This window comes from Canis lupus, chromosome 6, assembly GCF_011100685.1.
Source record: "Canis lupus familiaris isolate Mischka breed German Shepherd chromosome 6, alternate assembly UU_Cfam_GSD_1.0, whole genome shotgun sequence".
Taxonomy (NCBI): Eukaryota; Metazoa; Chordata; class Mammalia; order Carnivora; family Canidae; genus Canis; species Canis lupus.
The window spans coordinates 13,784,638-13,810,855 of NC_049227.1; the positions used below are offsets into that span (position 1 = coordinate 13,784,638).

The 26,218-nt window shown below is 40.7% G+C and overlaps 1 protein-coding gene and 1 pseudogene across 8 annotated transcripts in view; both read right to left on the reverse strand.

Annotated features, from left to right (window-relative positions):
• Window positions 1–22,860, reverse strand: part of LOC119872165 — a 52,816-nt pseudogene extending 29,956 nt beyond the window's left edge.
• The window catches only part of SDK1 (sidekick cell adhesion molecule 1), a 537,600-nt gene that overhangs the window by 496,218 nt on the left and 15,164 nt on the right, over window positions 1–26,218 (reverse strand). The window contains exon 1 of one of the 8 annotated variants that reach the window (XM_038539591.1): window positions 22,743–22,880. The exons of 5 other annotated variants lie outside the window; for them this stretch is intronic. In XM_038539591.1, coding sequence (XP_038395519.1) covers window positions 22,743–22,795 — 53 coding nt within the window. In that variant the 5' untranslated portion in view covers window positions 22,796–22,880. Of the gene's footprint in view, window positions 1–22,559; window positions 22,695–22,742; window positions 22,881–26,218 lie in introns of those variants that run through there. 2 more of the 8 variants (XM_038539594.1, XM_038539592.1) reach the window with 2 other exon arrangements.

Consider the following 26,218-nt stretch of genomic DNA (forward strand, 5'->3'; position numbering starts at 1 on the left):
CCTAGCTCCTTTTGTCTGCACAGAAAGCAATTTTGTAATACCAACTTGGCTTCCTAGATACTGTGATACTGAGAGAGTGGCCTGGAGAACAGATATGAATATAATGGTTGTTGGAATGTGCTATTCTTCATTGTAAATGGGTGTTTGGCTCTTACATTACTCTCCTTCCTCTGAGTAGGATCAATTCCAAGAATTCAGACAAAAAGTTAAAAAAAAAACAAAACTCCAACACTTTGGGATGTGCAGAGCTGAGGACTGATTCTGGACGTGGTGATAATCGCTCTAAGAGCCAGCTAATCTTCCCTGATGAGATGTTATCTCTTCTTGGTGAAGCTACAAATAAGAACAGACTTTTGAGTAGTTCTAAATACCAGAAAAATAGAAAAAAAATTTAATCATGAATGAATAAGTAACACTGTGGGAATATTTTAATTCACTATACAATTACCAGAGTAATATTTAGGAAAATCTACCTACGGAAGTAAAATGGACCATGAACTGGAAGAGGAAGGTAATAAAGTAATAGCCAGTCAAAAAAGAATAAGAATGTAAAATGATGGTGGGTGTGGAACAAAAGGAACAGAAAAGAAAGAAAAGAACAGATAGGGTTTTCCTTCATGACAAAAATCAACATTATATAAATTATGGACTCAACTGTGAAAAGTGAAATCCTAAGGCTTTCAGAAAACAATTTAAGAGAAAATCATCATGCCACAGGACAGGGAAAGATATCTTAAATAGAACTAAAAAGGGAAGCCCAGGTGGCTCAGCGGTTTAGCGCCGCCTTCAGCCCAGGGCCTGATCCTGGAGACCCGGGATCGAGTCCCATGTCAGGCTCCCTGCATGGAGCCTGCTTCTCCCTCTGCCCGTGTCTCTGCCTCTCTCTCTGTGTCTCTCATGAATGAATGAATGAATGAATGAATGAATAAATAAATAAATAAATAAATAAAATCTTAAAAAAAAAACTAAAAAGGCATTAACCATAAAGGACAAGACTGATGAATACAACTATAGTGAAAGTAAGTTCTTCTCATCAACAGACACTCAAAGAGGAGCGAAAAGGCAAGCCACAGAGATATGGACTTGTGCCCAATGTCTATAAAGAACTCTTACAAATCAATGAGAAAGAGATAGGTAACCTAATGCAGAGAATGAGCAAAAAATCTGAAGATTTAACAAGCACTTCACAAAAGAGGAAATACAACTCACAAATGAACATATAAAAACATACTTAACCTCATTAAATAATCAGGAAAACGACAATTGAAAACCATTGTGAAGTGTGACTGTACACCCATTGGATTGGCAAATATTTAAAAATTTGACAATTCCACATGCTAAGAGTTGGAGCTTTTAACTCCTGTGATGATGGCGGGAATGTAAATTGGTTCAATCACTTTGAAAACTGTTTATAACACCCAGTGCAGGTGAAGATAGGAATCCCCAATGACCCAGTCATTCCCATGCATTCCCATGCATCAGGAAGCATGTGCCAGGGTATTTACAGCAGGGACATTCATTATAGCCATAAATACAAACAATATTAACAATCATTCACAATAGAAAGATAAATTATGACATTTATACAATGGAAAGTGATACACCAGTGAACATAAAAAAAACACCTTACAAATGACAACATGGACAAATCTCAGACACACAATGTTGAATTTAAGAAGCAAGATTTGAAAGAATACATTTTATTTGATGCCAATTGTTTTAAAAGAGGTATAAGTAGTAAACTTCTAAAGAGCAACAAGAAAGTAGGCCCATAAAAGTCAAGTCTTCTGGAGAAGATAGGTCATGTTTAGTGTTAAAATGAGAGGTGGTCACATAGGTGTTTGCATAATCATGTCTTGTTCTCTACACTTATGTTTTCTGCATTTTTCTGCATCCATGTGTATTTCATAACTAAAGTACCCTTTCCTCCCCCTGTCCTACCCAGTAGGAGAATCTGAAGGAATGACAGTTAATGTAATGCAGGGGAAAAATTGAAGCAGGAATTGTCAAGCACAGAACCTATGTGACTGGGAAGCCATTGGTGCCGTTAGTTGAACCAGGGACATTAGCAGTATAGCTGGGTTGCAGAAGATAGATAACAAATTAATGAGTTTAAGGTAACAGTGTTTTGATACTTGTAGAAATACAGAGAGGTTGAAGAAGAAACAAAGGCAGATATGAGAGTTACAGTAGTAAACATGTTTAATTTTTTTCTTAATACTACCACATTGTATTAATTCCACAGAAATGCTTTTCTAAAATAAAGTAGTTTATATAAAATAAAGCAGAGAGGTGACACTTTACATGTGTTGGTTGTTAAAATCTGAATGCAATGTGCCTCTACATCTTAACTGAAAAAAGCGAGGAAGAGTGTAATGAATTATGGCTTGTTGGAACATTAAACCTGCAAGTTCTTTCACTTATGTGAAACTCCCAAAGTTACTGCAGGGCATGTTCCTGTAACACTATCAGTGGTAACCAGAACTACCAGTCCTCATGAGTCAGCTACTTATGGTTTTCCATTTAGCCCCAATTTTTCAAAAATAGCTTTAAAAAAAATCATTCTAGGCCAAAATGTTGTTCTACAAACTACTCATAAAAAAAAAATAAATGCATTATCATTTTAATAATGGAATAAAGAGAAGCTAGAGTCCCAAAGATGCATTTTTGATAATAATGTAGTTATAATAAAATTACATTTGAACAACTATATAACCTTCATGGATATATATTTCTCAAATGAGAATTTACCTACAGTTAGGTCAGAATAACCTGGCAGGGTACATAGATAGGCATAAGAAATTGCATATGTCATCATTCATTGGGATTTTTATTTCTTTTATCATTTATTTTTCTTCTGGGAGCACTTAATCAAAAAACAAATCCCTACCATACAATTTCCCAGACTATAAGAGCACCCAAACTAACAAAGCACAAGTCCTTAAAGAGAAAAGTAAATTAAAAATGCAGTTCAATCCCAAGCTTAAAAAGAGCATGAAGAGTGTCACATGACTGCACCAGCAAACCTTGCTAGTAACTCAGTGGATACAGATAAGTGGAAGTGTGAGGCATTTATCCCTCATTTCCATTCTGCAAGACCTGAGTTAGAGAAGGTGAAAGTCAGGAAAGTCTCCACTGACATCGTTAACATGTGTTCTCACTCTTTCATTTCTTAATTTCCACAAATGTACTTAACAGACACATATTCTGAAAAGAAAAGGTATATATCAAACAATTCTTTCAAATAAATACCAATAACTCCTATGTATCAGGAACTAATTTAAGGTATGAGGAAACATGGGCAACTAAAGCATGGTCATCAGCTTCAAGAAAGTCAGACAGAGTGCAGACCACTCCATCACATGATTGATAGGCCCAACAATGGAGGGAAGGAAGAACAGGTGACATGGGACTACAAAAATCCTCTGCACCTGGTCTCAGGGATCAGCAAGGCTGAGGAAGCGATATGGAAGATGCAGTCTGATGCCAAACTAAGCCACAGTCGGGGGATGGCATTATACGCAGGGAAGAGCATTTAGAATGGTCTGAGACAAAGAGAGCCTGGAGCAGGTGGGGCAGCATAGAGTGTGGGTATAGCTGTGGCACTAGGGTGAGCAGGCCAGAGGGAAGCAGAAGCCAGAAGACCACAGCTCAGACTTCATCCTGAAGCCATGGGAAACCACTAAGGCTCTTTAAAGCAGGGGGTCATGTGTGACTTGCAGGAAGGTCTGCTCAGCCTCCAGGGTAGAGGCTGGACTGGCGGGGGTGGGGAACAAAGGACAAAGTTGGGGATCTGGAGATCAGTTTAAGAGTTTTTGCAGGAGTCGAAGCAGAAGAACTGATGACCTAACCAAAGGTGGTGGCAGGGGAGGAGGAGAACTTTCTGGCTGACTGGGATTCTGAAGGTGAAGCACCAGAAGACTCCAAGGAACATGGCCTAAAGTGTTCTAGATTTCCCGGCCCCTTTAGTCTGCCTCTATCACTAAAAATCCATCTAAATCTGTTAACAGAGGGAAGAAAACCAAGGCAAACAATAGTCAATATTTCAAATACAAATAAACCGTTCATCCCTTTTCTCTCCAACTCTGAGCAGGGTAGCACTCGAAAGGCATCATCAGTGTCAGACTAAGGGCTGCTTTTTTCAGAGGTCCTGCTCCATATCCCAGAACAGCCTCAAAGCACCACTTCTTGCTGCTGCCTTTGGCTGTAGCATGTGATCTCTCCCAAAGGTAAGTGAGGCAAAGAAGGGAGGGAGGGAAATGAAAAAGATGAACTCACACGGTATCAGGCTCAAGATAAAGCTCATTCCTTCACTCAAGCATTCATTAAACCAATCACTCCTTCTTGCCCACCCGTGTGTGTATGCAGGAGATGCAAAGGTGAACAAAATACATCCCTGCCCTCAAAGAATTCCAACCTAGCTTGACTTAAGGTAGTAGTAGTGGAAACAGGAATAAAACCAGTGGTATTCATTTGTATTAACTGATATATTAATTCATAGAAATTATCCCGTATGTTAAAGAAAGCTTGCAGAATTTGCTTGAGGCTTTCCATAGGTCAGGCTATTAGTCGTTAAGTGTGGTGGAAAAGGGGTTGAGGCATCGTTCCAAGGTAGAGAGGAGACTGGAGGCTCTTTGGGATGCATAGTGGGTCTTCCTGCATGGGGGCATGTGCCAAGAAGGCAAGGGAATTCAGGTCTGAAACCTACTTCACAGATGAAAGGCCTATCCACAAGTTTTTTATAGGTTTGGGGAAAACAATAGAGTGAAAGTCCACTCTTTCATAGAGACTTATATCATCAATTTATTTCTCTACTTTCATGCGAACTCAAGTATTTCTGAGTCAGGCAAAAGAATCCAACGAACTTATAAACGTCTTAATCATTCTGGTGTTAATCTGATCCATATCCTTCCTGAAAATGGTAGACTGTTCTTTAAAGTCATCATTATTTTTCAGGTATGAGGATAGGAAAGTACAATTTGGATTTCTCGGAGGCAGTATTCCTTTGTCTGAGAGCCACAGCAAGATGCAAGTTGTTAGAGCTCATGCAGATTTTATAATTTCTACAACCAGAAAAAAAAAAAAAAAACAACGAAGTTTCCCTAGAAAGAAATATAAGCATACCAAAAGCTGAATCATACCATTTGTTTTCCAAATTTATAAACACAACAGCAAAGGCTTTAAGATGACCACAATAAAGCGCACATATGAGAACAGAGTATACCTATTAGGTTTTCTCATTACACTTTTTCACAGCACAACTGCATTTTAGCTGGAGTTGCCCTGAACTGTGGGAGCAATTAATAGCCTGGCATTTCTCATTATAACAAGTTCTGTGACTAAGAGTATCCCAGTGACACAGCTTGGTGGAACCCCTCTGACTTGCCTCATATTTTACATCTCCTTCAAGGCTTGTGTGTTTTTGTCAAGCATTCCACCAAGAAGGAAGAAAAATGTCTCCCTGTGAACATGAGGGAAACGTTCACTGAGCTCATTTCAACAGGTGTGTTTCAACAAGTGTGAGTGTTGTTCAGATGGAAAATTCTCTAGAAAGGTTGTAAAAGGCGTGACCTAGTCACCGGCTACTCTGGGAGACCAAGATGAGATACCGAAGTCATTGAAAATCTTATAGCTGATTTTTCTCAAATCTACAACACCTAGCATACTATGGAAGCATATCAAGTTTTCTAGAGTGACAATGATATATTAGTCAGCAAAATAAATACTTTGAAAATAAATTAAATTCTGTCCACAAAATATTTCTGCCTTGCTTAGCATTTACAGGATAGTTAGCTAATGGTAGATTTCTTTCTCTACTTTTCATGCTTCCTTACAGATGCAGAGCCTTCGACACTAGTAGGTAAAATGTGTAACTGGCTTTAACATGGTAACTTTTATACCCACAGGAGCCATCGACAACAAGCAGTGTGGCCAATCACCTGGTTTGCCAAGGACGTTAGCAAATGTGAGAGCTAAGCTGAGGTGGTCCTGGGAAAGCGAACAGGAATGAGCTGGTCACCTACATGTCACACATGCTCCCTTGCTAGCCACATGGTATAAACAGTATCTGTTTCCTCACCTGATGCAATGTTTTCTTGTACAAATCTCTCAATTCCAGCACGAAGCTCTCAGAGAACAACTTCACAGAAAGTAAACAAACAAAACCATGACAGGGAGACCCAAATCAAGATGTGTCTCAGACATAAATTCAACTTCTCTAAATGGTTTACCTACTTAAGAACTTAAAGAAGAAATAGGATGCATGAAACAAGCTTTGGTTTTTCTAATATCCCTCTAAAATTACCCCACTTGGAAGACAGAAACATGGATGGTTCCTTTCTCTGATCCAGAATGTTTTATTAGTATTATAAATCTTACTCTAAAAGTCAGTATCATAACTTCACTCACTTTATATATGGATAAGAGTCAAAACCTTTTACCACTGTAATAGATTTTAAAATATGGAAAAAGGGCAGCCTGGGTGGCTCAGCAGTTTAGCGCCGCCTTCAGCCCAGGGCGTGATCCTGGAGACACTGGATAGAGTCCCATGTCAGGCTCCCTGCATGGAGCCTGCTTCTCCCTCTGCCCGTGTTTCTGCCTCTCTCTCTCTCTCTCTCTCTCTCTCTCTCTCTGTCTCTCATGAATAAATAAATGAAATCTTAAAATAAAATTAAAAAAAATAATAAAATAAAATAAAATAAAATAAATAAAATAAATAAAATAAATAAAATAAAATAAAATAAAATAAAATAAAATAAAATAAAATAAAATAAAATAAAAAACATCTGGGGTTCTTGGGTGGCTTGTCGGTGAAGCATCTGCCTTCAGCTCAAGTCATGATTCCAGAGTCCTGAGATTGAGCCTCACATTGGGCTCCCTACTCATGGGGAGCCTGCTTCTCCTGCTGCTCCCTCTGCTTGTACTCTCTCTTTAATATAAGAAATATAATCTTTAGTTTGAGTACATTAACTAATTTAAGACAAAATAATCTATGTATTCTTTCAAAGTCCAAAATGAAATCAAATGTGTATTAGCTGACATTATGTGCATATACAAATACATACATATCTATGCATGTATACATATATGTACATACATGTTTGTGTTTATTTATATATGTACTTGTGTATAGACATGTATGTACACATGGATGTGTGCATGCACATATATACATTTATATACACATGCATGTATAAATGTTTGTATGTAGACATAATGTGTGTATACATGCACTCACATATATGCATCTATATTTACATGTGTATGCCTGTGTGTGTACACATGTATGCAAGTATGTACAGATGTGCATGTGTGTATGTATGCAAATATTACATAATACCCATGACACACATTTCAAGGACACAGAAACCTAAACACCTGTGCTCTCAATAAATGAGCCACTCTCCTGACCTGGAGACCTGTGAATTTCTGACACCCTTGGTAGGGCTTTGGGGACTCAGGAAAGACTGTCTGACTCTTAGTACCTTCTCCATCTTGTTCAACAGAGTATTGAAATAGACAAATAGGGCAGCCCGTGTGGCTCAGCAGTTTAGCACCCCCAGGGCGTGATCCTGGAGTCCAGGGATCGAATCCCACGTCGGGCTCCCTGCATGGAGCCTGCTTCTCCTCTGCCTGTGTCTCTGCCTCTCTCTCTCTCCCTCTGTGTCTCTCATGAATAAATAAATAAAAAGTCTTAAAAAAAAATAGACAAATAGCTTGTTCCTTTTGGGCTTGAAGCACAAAGCACAGAAAGGAATAGGAGGAAATGACTCTACTCCAGATCTCCTACCAGAAACATTCCTCTGCTTCCTATTCCATTACCAAAGAGGATGGGTCCGTCCTCAATGAGCGCTGTGACATATCCTGATCATATCTTTAAAATCTTCACAACTTAATTACAGCTCACTCCATAAGACCTATTTTACTACTGCTTCATTACCTTCATCTTACCCATGGCTATTGAGAATTTGGACTTCTATTCACATAAAGGATTAAGGAAATAACTTTCACGCCTCCAGATAGGATGAAAGTAATCAGAAATACAAAGTGAAATTTTGCTTTGGAGGATTTACTTGACAAGAACTAACACTGAGAGAATGATACAACCATTCCTCTTCCTTTATTTGAAACATTCAAATTCATAAAAATAATAATGATAGTTAATGGGAACTACAAACAGTTATGATAGCCATCTGTGACCCTGGAGCTGGTCCAAGCCTTCTAATTTCACAGGTGATGCCCACCCTCCAAAGAAACAAATATTATTATGATACCAGCATCATAGATAACAGAGAGGTTGAGTAACTTGCCCAAGGTCACACAATTATGAAATGGCAGAATCAGGGCTTGAACACAGGCAGGCTGATTTCAAACTCTCAGCCATCACTCTGTGTTGCTTCTTTGTGAGCTGTATGTATTATCCTCCTTAAAGATACTAAAAAGAGTAGTAAGATCATAGAAAATGCTAAGACCAGGGCATTTTCCAGTAAATATTTACCAATAGTATTTTTCTATTTTAATCATTAGATGCTTTTCAAAAATTCCCTGATTGCCACAATTCCTTATGTCATCAGTAGATCAAATAAATTACTAAATTTTATCTGGGGCATTTACAATGTATTTAAATTCATATGGAGTTTGTTAAGATGAAAGCCAGACATCACACTCACAACCAAGGACCAGAGATAAGCCAGTGGCAGGCTGTCAAGTCCCCCCTCTCTCCAACTTTAATTAATACAGGTACTGTTGCACATTCATTTTCATAGACAGAATTCTTAATTTTTAACTAAATGTAGTTCAAGAATATTAATCCATAGATAGTGGCTTCAAGCTGTATTATGACTTCTTTGTCCACATCAAGTTTGAGAATAAGAAAAGGCTACTAAGATTATTGACAGTAAATTAGTTTTTCAAAGAACTTGGCATGACACAGGTTTCAGATAGAATACTAAGCTCAACAAAGTATAGGTAAGTAAATGGTAATCTGGATCTTCAGAGTAGGCAATAATGGTTTAGCAATGACTTTACTGAATGAAAGGTACATGTGAAAATGACTGTGAACACCCGTACACTTCATGTGGGTAATTTTTCAACACTGGAAACTGCTCACCATAGGTAACTCCCAGAACTGCTTCATGCAGGGAACTACAGACTCTGATTATGCAGGTCAAGTCTGCACACTGCAGTATGACTGAAGGACAACATTTTTCTCTTGGATATAATAATTTACCCTGTCTAATCATGAAGGGACACAGCCAGACTGAAGAGGAAAAGGCTCATGCTCTCAAAGATGAATGAGTTCTAAGGATTCCTCCCCATTTATAACCTTCCAAGGTAAAACAGTGCAATTCCGTCAGTGGTGATAAAAACCAAGCACAAAAACACGAAGAAAAATCATTCTGGGTGAAGTGTGTACTAGTGCTATGATGGTTGTTTGATCCCAAACTTTCTAATCTGTCCACACACATTTTTTCCAGAGGGCCTCCTAATCTGTGTTTATGACAGAGAGGGAAACTGGACTGATTCCCAGCCAGGCAACACAGCTGCATCCACTATGTGCAGGTTTTACCAAGAAAGTGGTGAAAGCTATAGAACAAAGGGCTTACCCCTGGCTGTTCCCTTCTACCTTTCTTTCCTGTGCTTTGCTGATCTCTTCTTCCTCTTCCTTTGTTTCTACTAGACTTCAAGACCACGTGTAGGCTGAAACCAGGTAGAAAGTTCTCTTCTTGGAGATTCTACAACATGACTAATCCTGGCTACCCCTCCCTTTCCAGCTGTCTCTTTCTTCTCGTGGGCATCTTATTCCTTGATCCTTCACTAAAGTTGGAGTTCCTCAGCTGCTTCTCTTCTTTGCTGTCTAATATCTCTCTCCCTCGAAAGGCTCATCCACTCCTGTGGTTTTACATACCAACATGTACACACTACCTGCATATGGATGGCTCCCAATTTCACATCCCCAATCCAGATCTGCACTGGAGCTCTAGACACAAGATGATGTCTCCATCTAGATTTCATAAACATCTCACATTAAACAGGTCCCAAACCCAGCCTTACCCAGTTGTCATTGTTTCAGTACATATATACCCAAGGAATCAAATCAGAAACAAGAAGCTTGACTCCACTATATACCCACTCCATCTGTAAGTCCTATTGTTTCTACTTTTTAGTTATCCTTATTTTAATATTTATTCATACCATTGCAATTGATTTATTTTTTTTATTTTTCAAAGATTTTATTTATTTATTCATGAGAGACACAGAGAGAAAGGCAGAGACATGGAGGGAGAAGCAGGCTTCCCGTAGGGAGCTTGATGCAGGACCCCATCCCACGACCCCAGGATTATGACCTGAGCCGAATGTAGACGTTCAACCACTGAGCCACCCAGGTGTCCCAATTCTGCTTTAACTTATTACTTTAATTTGTCCATTTTCCCCTATTTCCTCTTTCCCATCTTAATTCAGGCTATGTAAGCTCCTCTTGCCAGGATGTTTGCAAGAGCTTCCTAAGTATTGTGGTTCTACTCTTGCCCCCTTACTATCCATTCTTCACAAAGCAGCCAAGTTTTCTGAAAGCCAATCAAATCACATCCTCCATATCTTACTGCTACACTTGGAAAAAAACCCCAACCCCTGGCCATGCACACATGACCAGGACTCACTGACCTCCTCTGGAACTACTTCCCCCTCCCATAGCACTGTGACCATGCCAGCTTCCTTTCAGGTCTTACATATCACTAGGCTCTTTCCCATTTCAGTTTCTTGGCAATGCTGTACCCAAAATGTCCAGCCCCATTTCTTCATATTGTTGGCTTCTTCTCTTTCTTTTTATTTTGTTCTAAATATTATATCCTGGAATAGGCGTTTCTCATCACTCGATTCTCTTTATGTGCTTGTTCACTAGCCCATTTTTTTGGTCTGCTTCCCCTTACTACTGTAAATCCTGTGAGAACAGGGACCTGTGTAACATCATAGGAATACCTGCCAGAGTGCCCAACACAAAGGAAACATCAGACAAATGTTTGTTAAAGAAATGAAGGACATCTTTTCTTTACCCTGGTAGAATTTAGCTCAGGAAAGATACCAAAAAAAGATCCACTAAAATGTTTAATGATGATCAATAAAAGAGGTTAAAAAAAATCAATTGAATAAAGACCACGAAGTATCATAAGACCACATAGTGTATAATTCCTTTTATATGAAATGTCCAGAACAGACAAATGCATAGGGATGGAAAGTAGACTGACCACTGTCAGCGCCTGCGGGGAGGGGAAGAGGAGTAGCTGCTAAGGCATCTGGGGTTCTCTTCTGAGGTGGTGAAAATGCTCTGTTAGAGAGTGGAGATGATCACACAACTCTGAATATACTAAAGACCACTGAATTATACACTTTAAAAGGTGTATTCTTTAAAAAGAATTTATGATAGATGAATTACAGCTCAATAAAGCTATTATTTAAAACAACAAAAAGCCTACACAGGATGAACTCCGAAGAAATAGCTACAATCCCCCCTCACTAGATTGTGAGCCTTTCAGAACCAGGATTGTGTTATTGATCTCTTTATCCCCAGAGCCTCATGCCTGCTGACTAGTGGACAGACCGAGTGGATGAATGACAGCTTTGACATTAGGGACTGTCCTCTGGATGCAAATGTTCAAGCAATTGGATCTTAACTAGGCTTTGGTCAGATCTGATTACAGCAAGGAAGGAGCCCACATGAGAAAATGAGTCCACATCACATAGGATACTTTGTAACTCATCATAGGCTCTTCTGTTACCATATATGATTACCACAAACAAAAATAAAAGTGCTATGAGGTAAGCAGGCCAGTTTATTATCACCTGTATTTTACAGAGAAAAAAAAAGTAGCCTACAGATGCTGCAGGCTTGCCATGGGGCACCAGATGCCACATGCCATCATGGAGCCGAAGCAGGGGTGCCAAATGCCCAGCACAGGACCCCTTTTGCCATATCAAATCCAGTACAGGCAAGCTGAGATCAGCTATCATAAACATTCAAAAATAACCAGAAAGGCGTCATTCAGGTGCTGAACCATCCCTGGCTCTATCACTAACATCATATTTGACCTTAAATCACATAGCCACTTTCTTCCCCTGTGCAGTCATCCACAAAATTGGTGTGATAAGACTTCCTCTGCTTCCTTTACTTGAATGCCATGAAGGTTTAGAGCAGTCTTGCAGAAAGATGAGGAAACGCATGACCCTCCATAGCACCTGCATTGGCTGCACATCACTTAGCCTACCACTAGGAACTTCATCCTAAAGCCAGCCAGCACCTTCCCTGGCTCACTGGAGCCTGGCCAACAAACGGGCAATGTGTTTTCACACTGCACATTCACAGGACTGCTTTTACCCCATGTCATATGTGACAGAGCTGAATCCCTCAATTAAGCTGGGCCTGCCCAGAACTAGAAAATGCTTAAAGAATACAGCTGGTTCTCAGTCAGCCCATGTGCTTTCTAAAGCCTATTCTGTTCTTCAGCCAATCTCCATTTATGTGGGGTCTTCACCTCACAGTTCATGCTCCTCTATTGCCTTTGGAAACGTAATCTCAAGGACTCTGTAGGGTATACCGTACCTGCCCCCATCCCTGGAAATGCTTCCCTTCTCACCTATGGACACAGGCTGCCAACTGTAACCACACTTCTGGCCAAGCTGACCTGGCCCATCACTCATCTGTCTCATTTTTCTGTTTCCCCTGGGCCCCCAACTGCCTCAATTTCTGCATGTCACAGCCTCTTCAAAGTCCTAGCCCTGAAGTGCATACACACCCTAGAAGAGGACACATAGCATGTGACTTTCCCTGAGCTCTAACCACATCCCTTCCTTCCTCTGTTGTGTGAGACAACTTCACTTTGGTAGCCAAGATTTCTGCCTAAGGACTCTAGGGCAAGACCAGATGAGACCTGGCTTGCCATGACACAGAACCCCCAACGTGCCCATATAAACTGAACTGCACTCTGACTCTTGGCTCTCCATGGATAAACAAGATGATATGCATCCTGGAGTATCACCAGAAGCTGCCCTTAGGGACCATGTCCTATGTCTGGATTAGAAATGAAACAGTATTACAAAGTTTTCTTGACTTATTAACTACAACAGTATCCCCTTGGGCAGAGTCCAAAGCATATTTCCTTCCTAGGGAATTTGGTGCTTCAGGAGTAACTTTCATGGATGATGCCAGGGCAATTGGTTACTTGTTAAAGGGTGGCGCAGCAGTTTGGCGCCTGCCTTTGACCCAGGGCGCGATCCTGGAGACCCGGGATCGAATCCCACGTCGGGCTCCCAGTGCATGGAGCCTGCTTCTCTGCCTGTGTCTCTGCCTCTCTCTCTCTCTCTGTGTGTGACTATCATAAGTAAATAAAAATTTAAAAAAATAATAAAATAAAAAAATAATAAAAAAAAAGAAATAGACAAGTGAATGAATAAGTGGCCGGTATTTGGGAGACAGTAAGTAGCAGTGATACTAATAATCCAAAAGAGATGCAGGTAAAAGTCACTTACATTTCACTGTGTAATGAACTATACATTAGATGCACAGGCAGCACTGCTTCCCTAGTTACCCAGCCAATATTAAGACTGGCTGAAATTTCCCAAGGACATTATAACTGGGGAGAGCTGAGGAAGCGAACTTATTGTATTCTGTATACCAAGTACCACTTGTCTGAGGACTAAAGATTCATTATGAAAACTACCTAAAACTCCACAGTTCCAGATGAGCTGATAAATAGTTGACTTTCAATACTAATGCATGTTAATGTGTATGGAGAGTATAATGAGCAGAGGTTGAAATGATAAAAAAAAATAGCACTATATTACATTTACATCTATAATCTTACCCAACATGTTCCTTGTAGGAATTCCAAGAGCTTGATAGGGTAGCTACTACTGTCTCCACTTGAGATGTCCCACTGTATTACCTTTGTTGGTAATACAACAAAGGTAAAGGACTTGCCCGAGGTCACACAGCTCCTAAGTGATGGAGCTCAGACTGGGACCCTAGTCTTCTGAGTCTTAATTTAATGCTCACTGTCCTGCACCATCTCCCCAGAATGAGTAATAAATACTATTTACTTATTCATTCAGGATATACTTATCCATTCATCTAATAAACATTCACTATTTAGGATGACCAACCACTGTGCTAAGTTGCCAAGCCTTCAAAATCAAAGAAACAATCCAATTAAAAAATAGGCCAAGGAGCTGAGTACACATTTTACCAAAGAAGATATTCAAATAGCCAAAAGGTACATGAAAAGGTGCTCAGGGATCCCTGGGTGGCACAGCGGTTTGGCGCCTGCCTTTGGCCCAGGGCGCGATCCTGGAGACCCAGGATCGAATCCCACATCAGGCTCCCGGTGCATGGAGCCTGCTTCTCCCTCTGCCTGTGTCTCTGCCTCTCTCTCTCTCTCTCTCTGTGACTATCATAAATAAATAAAAATTAAAAAAAAAATTTAAAAAGAAAAGGTGCTCAATATCACTGATTATCAGGGAAATGCAAATCAAAATCACAATGAGACCTCACCTCACACCTGTTAGGGTGGGTATTATAAAAAAGACAAGCAGTAACAGGTGTTGGAGAGGAGGTGGAGAAAAGGAACCCTCCTGCACTGCTGGTGGGAATGTAAAGTGGTGTAGCCTTTATAGAAGGCAGTTTGGAGGTTTTCCAAAAAATAAAAAGTAGAACTAGAGTACAATCCAGCAATTCCACTCCAGGGTGTATATTTGAAGAAATGAAATCACTGTCTCAAAGAGATGTCTGCATTCTCTGTTCACTGTAGCAGCATTCACAACAGCCAAGACATGGAAACAGCCTAAAGTGTCCATCAACAGATGAATGAATGAAGATGCAGTATATACTTATACACACACACACTCACACTACATATATGGTGGAATATCATTCAACTTTAATGAAGGAAGAAATCCTGCCATTTGTGACAACATGGATGAACCCAGAATACAGTATGCTACTTGAAATAAATGAGACAGAAAAAGACAAATACAGTATGATCTCACTTATACATAGAAACTAAAAAAATCTGAATTCATAGAAAGAAAACAGATCAGTGGTTGCCAAAGGTGGGGGCAGGGGGAAAAAGGCTGAAGGGGTTCAAAAGGTATAAACTTTCAGTTGGAAGATAAATAATTTCTGAGTATGTAATGTACATGGTGACTATAGTTAAGAATGCTGTATTATAGGGGCGCCTGGATGGTTCAGTTGGTTGAGCACCTGACTCTTGCTTTTGGCTCAGGTCATTATCTCAGGGTCGTGAGACTGAGCCCTAGTCTGCTTGAGATTCTGTCTCTCCCTCTTCCCCTCAACACCACTCATGCTCTCTTTCTCTCTCAGAAAAGAAAAATCCTGTATTGTCTATTTGAAAGTTGCTAAGAGAGTGGATCTTAGGGGCAACATAAGAAAAAAGTTGTAACTGTGTGGTGATGGATGTTAACTAGATTTATTTTGATCATATATTCACAACGTTGTTCACCTAAAACTAATACAATGTTATATGTTAATTATATCTCACTAAAACTCAGGGAAAAACACAAAGGAAAACTTTCCCTTGCTTCTAGGTTTTATAACTAGTAGCAAACAACCAATAATATGCAAGGGGGACAGACAGATATATTACAGCTACAAAGAAATATTATAGGCATTTAAAGAATACCTCTTGCTCAGATTGTGGTCATTGCAAAATGTAATGTGGATACCGATTTAAGTGCTAAAAAGAGAGCAAAGTATGACGCAGGTAACACATTCTAGGCTTGGCAACTTTAGAATTTATTGTTCATTAAAACTGTATTTTAATTATCCTAGTTTTAATTAAAGTATTATGTAGAGTTGGTGAAATGCAATTATGTGCAACTGACTTGAGATGTATAATAGGCTAATATTTGTAAAGAAATGCATTATTGTCACTAGATCTGCTCATGTAAAATGAAGTGGTATTTTATTTTCAAATGAAAAATTGGTACATAAAATATTAAAGTCTTGTCATTAAACACTACACTGCCAACTCAAATGGAACCAAGTAATTCTAAGTTCCCCACCCCTGCCCTTTGGCTATTCACTTTGCTCAGGAATGGTTCCCTGGCTGGGATATAGCCTTATCCCAAAGCAGTAGGTACAGTAGAAGTTGCCCACACAAGTCAAATAAAACTTACTACACAGAAGATCCTCTAACAACCTTTATCATGTCCATCTGCATCATGTGGTAGTGCCAGCCTCATTGTCAGTGTGGACTACCACCAGCTACACCCCATCACCTGATCAAATGGTGTTTAAAGAGTGACCTTTCATCCAATAGTGTCAAAACTGCCTAACAATCTGAAAGGAAACATGAAATTCTCATAGCCATCTTGGCTCTCCTCCCATTGTGCACAGCGGGGTCTGGTTTGAAGCACTGGATGGTGAAAACTTAGAATTCTGTAGGCCATTCACTGAAGCAAAGTCATGCTTCCCATTTCTGTCTACAGACACTGATTTGCCTGCAATAATATCAGCTCAGACAATGGGACCCTAATAATCCTCCAGGAAATTCCCAGCTGTCTTCAAGTTAATGCTTTGCTAGAGGGAAAAACAACCTTAGCTTGACAACATAAAGGCCTCCGGTAAGCCCAAGAGTCTTCTTTGGCATATCAAAGTCCCTTTGGACACCTCTTTTTTTTCCTTACCTCCCCCAACTCTCGAATATATAATTAGCCATTCCTTATTATAACCCAAGGGCAGCTCTTGGTTAAAAGCCCATGGGGGCTGTCCCCATGCTTTAATAAAATCACTTTTTTGCACCAAAGACATCTCAAGAATTCTTTCTTGGCTTTCAGATCTTGACCCAACACCACCACCAATGCTACTCAAAACTACATCACTAGGACTCCTTCTCCTGCTGCCATCTCAGGTGGTTGAGCACTCTCCTGCTTTGACCTTGGTGACTCACCTTCTCACCTCTGCTGAAACTTTCTCATGTGACATCTCAGTCCCACACTCAGGGTCACCCACTCGGCCTTGGCAAACCCCATGAAAGTTCCATTTCATGGGGAACAGAGCCTTCCCCATGAAAGCTTCTATGTGGGACTGCTCCAGGTGGGTGAGGTTGCTGGTAAGCATGAGAAGAGAGAGCACAGTCAAAGGAGGGTGGGACCCCACTGGCCTCAGCTGTAGCTGCGCTCAACTCACAGAAGGACTTCAGAGAGGTCTGCCTGAAGCTATGTGTCACTGGACAGTCCAGCTGTGGTGACGTGGCAAACATAACTGCTGGCCTGATCTCTCTCCCTCCCATATACCCATTCTCAGATTCCCTAAGGTCAAAGTTCACCCTACAAAAATTTAACTCAGGTCACCATTCTGCATTGTATCACCTACTCTCTCCCTTCCAATGGGAGGAGGCACTTGGCTTCTGGGGCTGGAAGGAGTGGCCAAGGTGAGGAAGAGAGAACCTGGGGGCCTAGTGTAGTCACTTTCACTCGCTTCTCCACTCAATCATTCCTCTACTTCACAGACTCCTATAGTCTGACTCTGCCATATAGGACCATCCCACAGACAATTCGGAGACAACTGAGAGCCATCACTCTCTTGCAAACACCATTGACATTCTTGTTTTTCCACTCCCATGTGACAGGAAAACTTCACCTTCTCTGAATCCAACTAGCTGTCTTTCCTACAACTGCAGCAGTACTTGTAAGCCTTCCTGAGAATTCCATTACCACAAATTGCAACTATGCACATGCACTCAAATGGTCCCACGAACCTAGCGTGTTTCTCCATTTGCTTTGACTCCCTGGATGATCCAATACCTTCCTGTCCCTTCTGGTGCCATACTCCACTCTAAATTTATATCTCAAAAATAAAATAAAATAAAATAAAATAAAATAAACTTATACCTCCTCCCGCTATTCACAGAAGAAAGAAAAATCTATAAGCACTCAATTTCCCACAAGAGCATCTGCCAAATAACATGCAACCACATGCCCATTAGGCATCTGTTATTACAACGGAAGCTCCCCTTGCTTTTCTTGAAGGTTCCCTGCTGAAGGGCCAACTGCATACGGGTGTAAGCCTGTGGACCCCACCATGCCAGGGCACTCTCTCTCACGCTATTTCTGTGGGTGCCCAGGCTACCTGACCTCTCATTTTCTCTGGATTTTGTTCCTCTAGCTTTACTCATCCTCCCCTGACTCTTCAATTTCTCCTTTTCTCATGGAGAACTTTCATTAACATATGAATATTTTCTGGTATTTCCCACCTTAAGAGAAAAACCACCCTACCCTCCTTGATCTCAGGTACCCACTGTGGACACTCGCTGAATCTCTGCAGCAATTCCCTGTAAAAAAAATATGTCCAAAGAACTATCTCCGCTTAATTATTTAAACATAGTAAAACTCCAATTACTAAACATTTCCTAGTTAGGAAAAAAAAAATCAAAGATCAACATTCCTAAGATTCTAAGTCCTTTCTAGATTCAGAGTCCTTTTTCTGCAAGCCCACTGTTGGTAGGTCTCTCAGTAGAGCTCTCAGAAACATAGGTTCCCAATCTTGTCTGAAAATATCCTCACATCTCCCTCAGTTTAGGACACGAGTTTAGCTGGATATGGGATTCCATGATTTTGAAGCTATTAGTCCATTATCTTCTCCACAATCGCTGTCCACTGAGATCTAATTGCTGTGCCTTTGAGGCAACCTGAATAACATGTACTGTTGCTGTTACAATTTCGTCTTTGTCTTTGAAGTTCGACAGTGACACTATAATATGTCTAGATTTGGATATATTTTCATTTATTCTACTTGCAGCTTAATCTGCCTTTTGACTCTGAGGATCCATCATTTTAGGAAATACTATGACAATTATCTCTGAATGTTATCTCCACTCATTCTCTCCATTCTTTCCTTCCAGACTCTTCTTAGAGCTCAAGTGATTTTTATATCCTCTTTATCTCTTAGCCTGTCTTCTGCATTTGCCATCTTTTTTATCTCTTTGTTTTATTCTGAGTTTTTTTTCCTCATACCCACCAGGACAGTATTTTTCATTTTAGCTGCATATTGTCTGCTCTTTCATGGATTCAACTGACTTTGTTAATAAATAATTATATTTATCACTTCAAGAAGTTTAGTTTTTTCCTATTTGGTTCTTTTTAAAATCAACACATTAAAAGGTATTCGACATCATTAGCCATTAGGGAAATGCAAATTAAAAACACCATGAGTTATCATTACTCACCTATCAGGATGAGTAAAATAAAACACAGTGAGAACAGTAAGTGCTAGAGAGGATGCTGAGAAACGGAATTGCTCAGACACTGCCAGGGGGAAATATCATGGTACAACCACTCTGGAAAACAGCTGAGTGTTTCCTTACAAAAACTAGCCACTGAATTCCTGGGCATTTATCCCAGAAAAACGGACTTCTATTTACACAAAAACCTGTACACAAATGTTTACAGAGCTTTATTCTTAACACTGGAACCCTGGATACAACCCACATGTCCTTCACTAGCAGCTTCACAGGCTGTGGTTCGTCCATACCATGGAACACTACACAAGGTGAAGCAGTCAGGCAAGGATACGGACCGTGATGGGAAGCAACCAGAGAATGAGGACGAGTGAAACAAGTCGACCCTAAAACACTGCATGATCCCATTTACACAGCATTCTCTAAGTGATGAAGCTATAGAAATGGAGACCAGATCTGTGATTTTCAGGGAGTAGGGCAGGTGTGAAGGCCAGAGGAAGGGGTTGTGGTTACACATGGGACACAGGAGGGACCCATGGTAATGGGGATGTGTCGTGTTTTGACCTGTTGATATCACTATCCTGGTCCTGACATGGTGCCACAGTGTGGCAAGATCTCACCAACTGTGGGAACGGGTTAAAGGGTATATGGGCCTTCCCAGTATTATTTCTTACAACTCCATTTGAATTCACGATTAACTCAAAATACTAAGTTTATTTAAAAATGGAGAAAAAGGACAAATACTGCATGATTCCACTTACATGAGGACCTGTATGAGGGAGAGAAAGCAGAGGGGTGAGTGCTGGGGTGTGGAAGGTCCAATGGGGAGTTACTATTTAGCAGGGACAGAGCCTCAGTGTGGGACCAAAAAGAGTTCTGGACATGGATGGTGGGGATGGCTGCACAGCAGTGGGAATGTACTTAACACCACAGAACTGTACACTGAAACATGGCTAATAGTAAATTTTATGTGACATGTATTTTACCACAACCTCAAAACATTTTCCAAAAAAACCCACCAACTCCTGCAAGGACTCCCTACTGGATATGGAATAAATCCAGATTCCTTTGAAGACTCTGATGCCTCCAGGTCCCATGTCCCTCTTCCTTTACCACTCTCTCTGCCTCTTTTCCACACCCTGACCACAGGAGAGCCCCTTCAGCTGAGCAAATACAACAAGCCCTTTCGTGGGTTTACAAGTATTTGTCCTCTCTGTCAAGAATACTCATCCTCCAGAGAGAGGCTGAGAAAGCAGCACAGCAGAGCAAGTGTGGGGCATGACACTGACCAGCTGCTGGCAATTCTCCCCCTTAGGCTCCATCAGTAAAGCAGGGATAGTAACGGGAGGACTCATTGGGCTGCTGGGAGGATCTCAGGAATCATTCCATGGAAAATACTTAAAACAATGCTAACATTCAGAAATATTAATAATTATTGTTACTAAATATCACCTTGAGAATATCACAGAAATTATCCAGACACAAAAGATTTCATATTCTATGATCCTATGCATAAGAAATTCTATAATAGACAAACAATACTATGGTAATAAAAATGAGACTAGTGTGCAGGGCTGGCAGGGGACACAGGAGTACTACTTGACTGGGCAGGAGTTGACATTTGTCACATATTTGTTAAAATTCATCAGTTTGTGTGAAGATCTGTTCATCGTATTGTACATAAATTATACCTCAATAATGTGGTTATTAAAATGTTGCTTGTGCAAAGCAGCTGTCCTCGGACACCCAATGTAGAGTTTAGGACAACTCTCTCCCTCTCCTGCTTAGCTCTCTTGTCCCCATCCCTCATGGTGCTCCTCCTCCCCTGAAAGTACCCCATTTATTAACCTGTTTCTATGCAAGGTCATAGTTCATTGATGGCAGGCCCTTCAATGCTCATTCTCCTTTCTGCCCCTGACAGCTGGAACAGTGCCTGGCACAAAAGTAGCACTCAGTAAATATCTACTGAATGCATGAAGGAAGACAGAGGGAGAGGCAGAACTGGCCTGCCCTTCTGCGAGCATTGCTGAACGTGAACACCAGAGAGGACTTCAGTGGTCATTTAGCACACCTTCCCCATTTTGACATGAGAAAATGGAAGCAAAGCAAAGTAATTTGCCCAAGGTCAGAATTAATGGTGGAAGCAGGTCCAGAGCCCACATCTCCTAGTCTTTTTCAGTTGTACCAAATATGGCTCAATTCACACGTATAGACATACTCTATAAACATTCACAAAATGCCTATAAAATATAATATAAAATTTTTAAAAGCATATTATTTTGAAAGCCCAGTTAACTATAAAAATATTATTACAACCAGATCTACTTCATCCAAGCATTAAGTTGTGACTTCCACTACAAGTGCTAATTTAAACAAATCTTTCTTGAAGCGATTGAAATGAAATGGTAATAAGTTAATGGACATTCAAGTATTTAAGCATGGACAATTATGAGTCAGGCTGTTTGCACGTTGCCTGGGATGCTGTTTACTGCCCATACTTCACAATTCACATCTTTCCTGGCAAGTCATCCTGCAAAAGCTGACTGGAGGTTGAAATATTTAATCTATAAACTTTGCATTCCCCAGAAAACACATGCAAGTACACTGTGCTTCCACATTCTTGTCAGGTAGGCTACAGCATGCAATCTGAGCACGAGAACCTGCAATTAAGCAAAAGAATGGCACTGTACAAAACAAGTTTTTGCGTCCTAATCTGATAACTGCCGACATAAATTACCTCCTGGAGGTGAGAGAAATATTGCACAACTTCAACATTCACATTTCACATTTTGAGAAATAAAAGGAAACAAAGAACATATATCAAAAACAAAATAACATAGAACAATTTTATTATCAAATTAGACTATATTTATAAGACAAGGCTATACTCATCTTTGATATGCAAAGGTAGCAAACTAACTGTTTGGATTCAGTAAATCAGAAAAATAAACATGCATTTTTTTCATCTTCTTAGATAAATAAAACCTATAATCACCTATTCAAAATTCTAACTTATTCTCATTTCTTTCAAAGTATTGTCTGCCTTTCCCAAGACACATTTCTCTTTCATCAATAGCATTTTTTTCTTGAAGTTCGTTATGCTTTCCTCCCCCCTTTTTGGTGAGTAAGTTTACAAACATTACATGACTTTTCTACAGATTTCTTCATACATTCAGCCATTCCAGGAGTGCATAACTTGCTACGTAAGACACAGTTCTCAGAACAAGGATGTTTTCAATGGTCAACACCCAGGGGAGGCTAAAACTACTAGAGGACATGACCTAACATGCTGCTTAAGGTCTTGACTCTCACCCCGTCATGTCTGAAGGCAAGATGAATGAGCGCTGCCAGCAGCTGGCATGGGCCAGTCAGGAGGCACTGGCATTTAACGCAACAGTGCCAGTCATGAGACTTTGCCCTTCCTCCTCTGTCCCACCTTCCCAGCTTCCAAGTCCCCTCCTCTTCTGTAGCCTTCTCCCTGCTCCACCAGGTTACCTGACATAGTCACAAGCTCCAGGACATAGGACCTGACATCCCTGGGAAGCCATTCAAGTGCTGACCACTCTCTGCTCTTCACCCTCAGAGCACAGCCCCAGTAGCCCCTACCCTGTCTCCATCCCTATTGTCTCCTCCTCCCTTCCCTTCTACTCGCTTGGTTCTAGAATTCTGTAAGTACTCTAGTGCATGGGCTTTTAGCTCAGCCAGTGCCATCCTCTGTGACCTGCAACCAAGAGCATCTCAAAATGATAAGATGGAGCTATTTATTTGGGCTTTGCTAACTGACTTACGTATTTCACACAGAGCATTAAAGAGTTTTAAAAATCATGAACACGCTAACCCACAAGTTTAGCTTAGACCTCTTTGCCTGACCTTCAGTCTGATACAAACAACTATCTTATGACCGGATCTTCTTGACCATTTACTATGTATCTCAAACATGTACAAAACAAATTTTAGACACCCTCCCTCCCCAATACAGACAAAACTTGCTTTGCCTGCAAATCAACTCTCCCATTCAGGAGACAGTTAAGTCCATGTTATCAGTTACTCAGGCCAAAATTCTTAGAGTTTTCCAATGGCTTCTCTCCTCTCCTACCCCACATCTAATCCAGCAGAAAATCCTATTGATTCTACATTAAAATACATCTGTATCTGATAACTTTTCACTACCTCTCCCCCAACCAAACTGCTCAGTCTCAGTCAGCTGAACTACTGTGGCAAATGCCTAATGGGCATACTGGTTCCTGATTCTGCTGCCCCGTAGTCCATTCATCACAGAAGTCCTAACAGAAAAATCACAATGGAGATCGTACTGCTGCTCTGCTCAGATCCTCAGAGTAAATGGCAAAGTCGTCACTCTGGCTAAGTAACCTAAGTCTAGGAACCAGCCCAGCTACCTCAGTGACCTCATCTCCAGCCCTCTCCCTCACTCTACCCTGTCTGCTCCTCCAACACACTGGCCAGTCTCCTATCCCAGGTGCTCTTCTCACTGATTTACTCCCAGGCCTCCTCCCCAGATTGGTTCAGGTCTCTACCCAAAGAGGTGATTATGGGAGAGGACTTCTCTGATTCCACATCTAAAATAGCAACCCAACTGACCCCTGCATTCCCCACTCTGTCCCTGCTTTATTCTCTCTTCACTATTACCACCAGCTGGCATGTCATTGGTTTTCTTCCACTTGGAGATAGGCTCCCTGAGGACAAGAACTTTGTTTCCTGCTGCATATCTGGTGCCTGGAATAGTACCTGGTATGTAAATACCCTCAATAAGTCCTCAGTGAATGAATGGGGGGGTAAGTAAAGCCCAAACATCAATTGGAACTTTTTTTTAAAAAGATTTTATTTATTTATTCATGAGAGACACAGAGAGAGGCAGAGACATAGGCAGAGGGAGAAGCAGGCTCCATGCAGGGAGCCCAATGTGGGACTCGATCCCGGGACTCCAAACTCATGCTCTGAGTTGAAGGCAGATGCTCAACCACTGAGCCACCCAGGCATCCCATCAATCAGAACTTTGTGAGTTTTACATTTAGCCTCATTCTGATGTGAATGTGAGGTAGCTCACGTTCACCACTGGCACATTCGTTTCAGCTACTTTTCTGGGATAATGATGGATTTCTGCTGCTCCTTTTGCTACACAACTTAAGCCTCCTTATTTAACAAGTATGTAGCTCAAGAATCAAGAGGCTGCAGTGGTGAGGTGCTGGGTTCTGCACATGGCAGCTGCCCTCTTTCTCCTGCTGCCCCCACCCTGTGCTGTACAGACATCATTTCCACCCCATCCCCCACTAGGTCTCTGAATGTCATAAAGCCCATGCCTTAATTGGAAAACCATGTTTGCCTTCTCTTTTGTGAAAAAATTCTCAAGTTAGAGACTTATAGACCCAATGCAATGGATAAATAATACACTTGCAGGCATGCTCAACGCTATGTGGGCACATGTTTCTGTGTGTGCCTGTGGCTCACGGCAACCTGTACTATTTCAAATTGAAGGCTGGTGTTCTTAAAAGGGAGAAATAGGAATAAAAGCAGTATTTGGAAAAATAAATCAAAAGAAGAAGGCTCAGCAAAATAAAGTGAAAAGAAGAATTAGCTTAGTGCAGAAGACAGCTGAGACTTAGAGCCAGACAGGCCTGGGGTGGAACCTCAGCTCTGCCATTGGTCAGCTGTGTGTCTTTGGGTGAGCCTGTCAACATCTCTAATCTTCAGTCTGATCTCTAGAAGCACAACTAACTATACTCCTTCGGAAGGCAATTGTGAGAATCAGGGAAGATGTGTTTAAAGAAGGTACTCATAAATAACAGCTGCTGCTAAAATTATGAATAGGCTATTCAACTGACTTTTCAAGTTAGGAAACATTAAAATCATTGTTTCCCTTGAAAATGAAAAAAAAAATCACTTAATTGTAAGCCAAAAGCTCACATTCCGAAGGTCATGGTTTGGGGGTAGGGGGAGGAGTTGGGAGAGTGCCTGGGGGCTGAGTTGTTAAGTGTCTGAGTCTTGGTTTCAGCTCAGGTCAGATCTCAGGGTCCTGGGATCAAGCCCAAGTAGGTCTCAGTGCTCAATGTGGAGTTTGCCTGTCCCTCTTCTTCTGCTCCACACCGCACCCCATGTGCTAACTCTCAAATAAATAAATAAAATTTAAAAAATATATATTAAGGAGATGGGGCTGGTAAGATGAGGCTCCTCCTCCCCATGGCAAAGGACCATCTCCCCAGCTGTGTTAGGGAACTGACAAGCTTACAGCAGGTACAGAAGCTTGACCTGTTTCAGTATGAAACACTTTGAGCCAAATGTTTCAGTGTTTAAATGACAACACTGGTGGTGCACAACAAATCTAATGCCATCTGACTTTTGTCTGCCAACCATCTAGGCAGGGGTCATGCAGAAATTCCCTTCCAACTGCTGTCCAAAGCCGAACTTTATCAGAAGTGTAAAGCAATGTATCTTTGAATAAATTTATGAAGAAAACCATACACAAATTGATTTATGACATCTCGCATAGCAGGTACTTAATAAATATAGAGGTGATGATGAGGTAGAAAATATGAAACAAAAGGCCTTACGAACGTGGAAATATCCATAACCAATCTCTCCTAAAATAAAGGATTACAGGCATATTATTCTGAGATTGGAGATTTATCAATAGCTTCGCATACCATTTGTTTGATAGGACACTAAGTTAAAGCCTACTTAGCATCTTTACATTAGTAGCTCAACAGGAATTAAACAGTCTTTAGAAAGACTGAAAGTAAAAAAAAAAAGCTTAAAAAATTAAGAGTGGTTATTTCATTTTATGTCCTTTCATACTTCTTGAATAAATGTTGTCTTATGATTATGGCTAGACCACAAGTCAACAAGTGAACTGCTATGCAGCGGCTTGCTCCTGAGTTAAACTAATCCTTCTATTGTGGACTGTGCTCCCATTGACATTAATTAGAAGCTCCAATGTTGGAGAAGAAGCTTAGTTC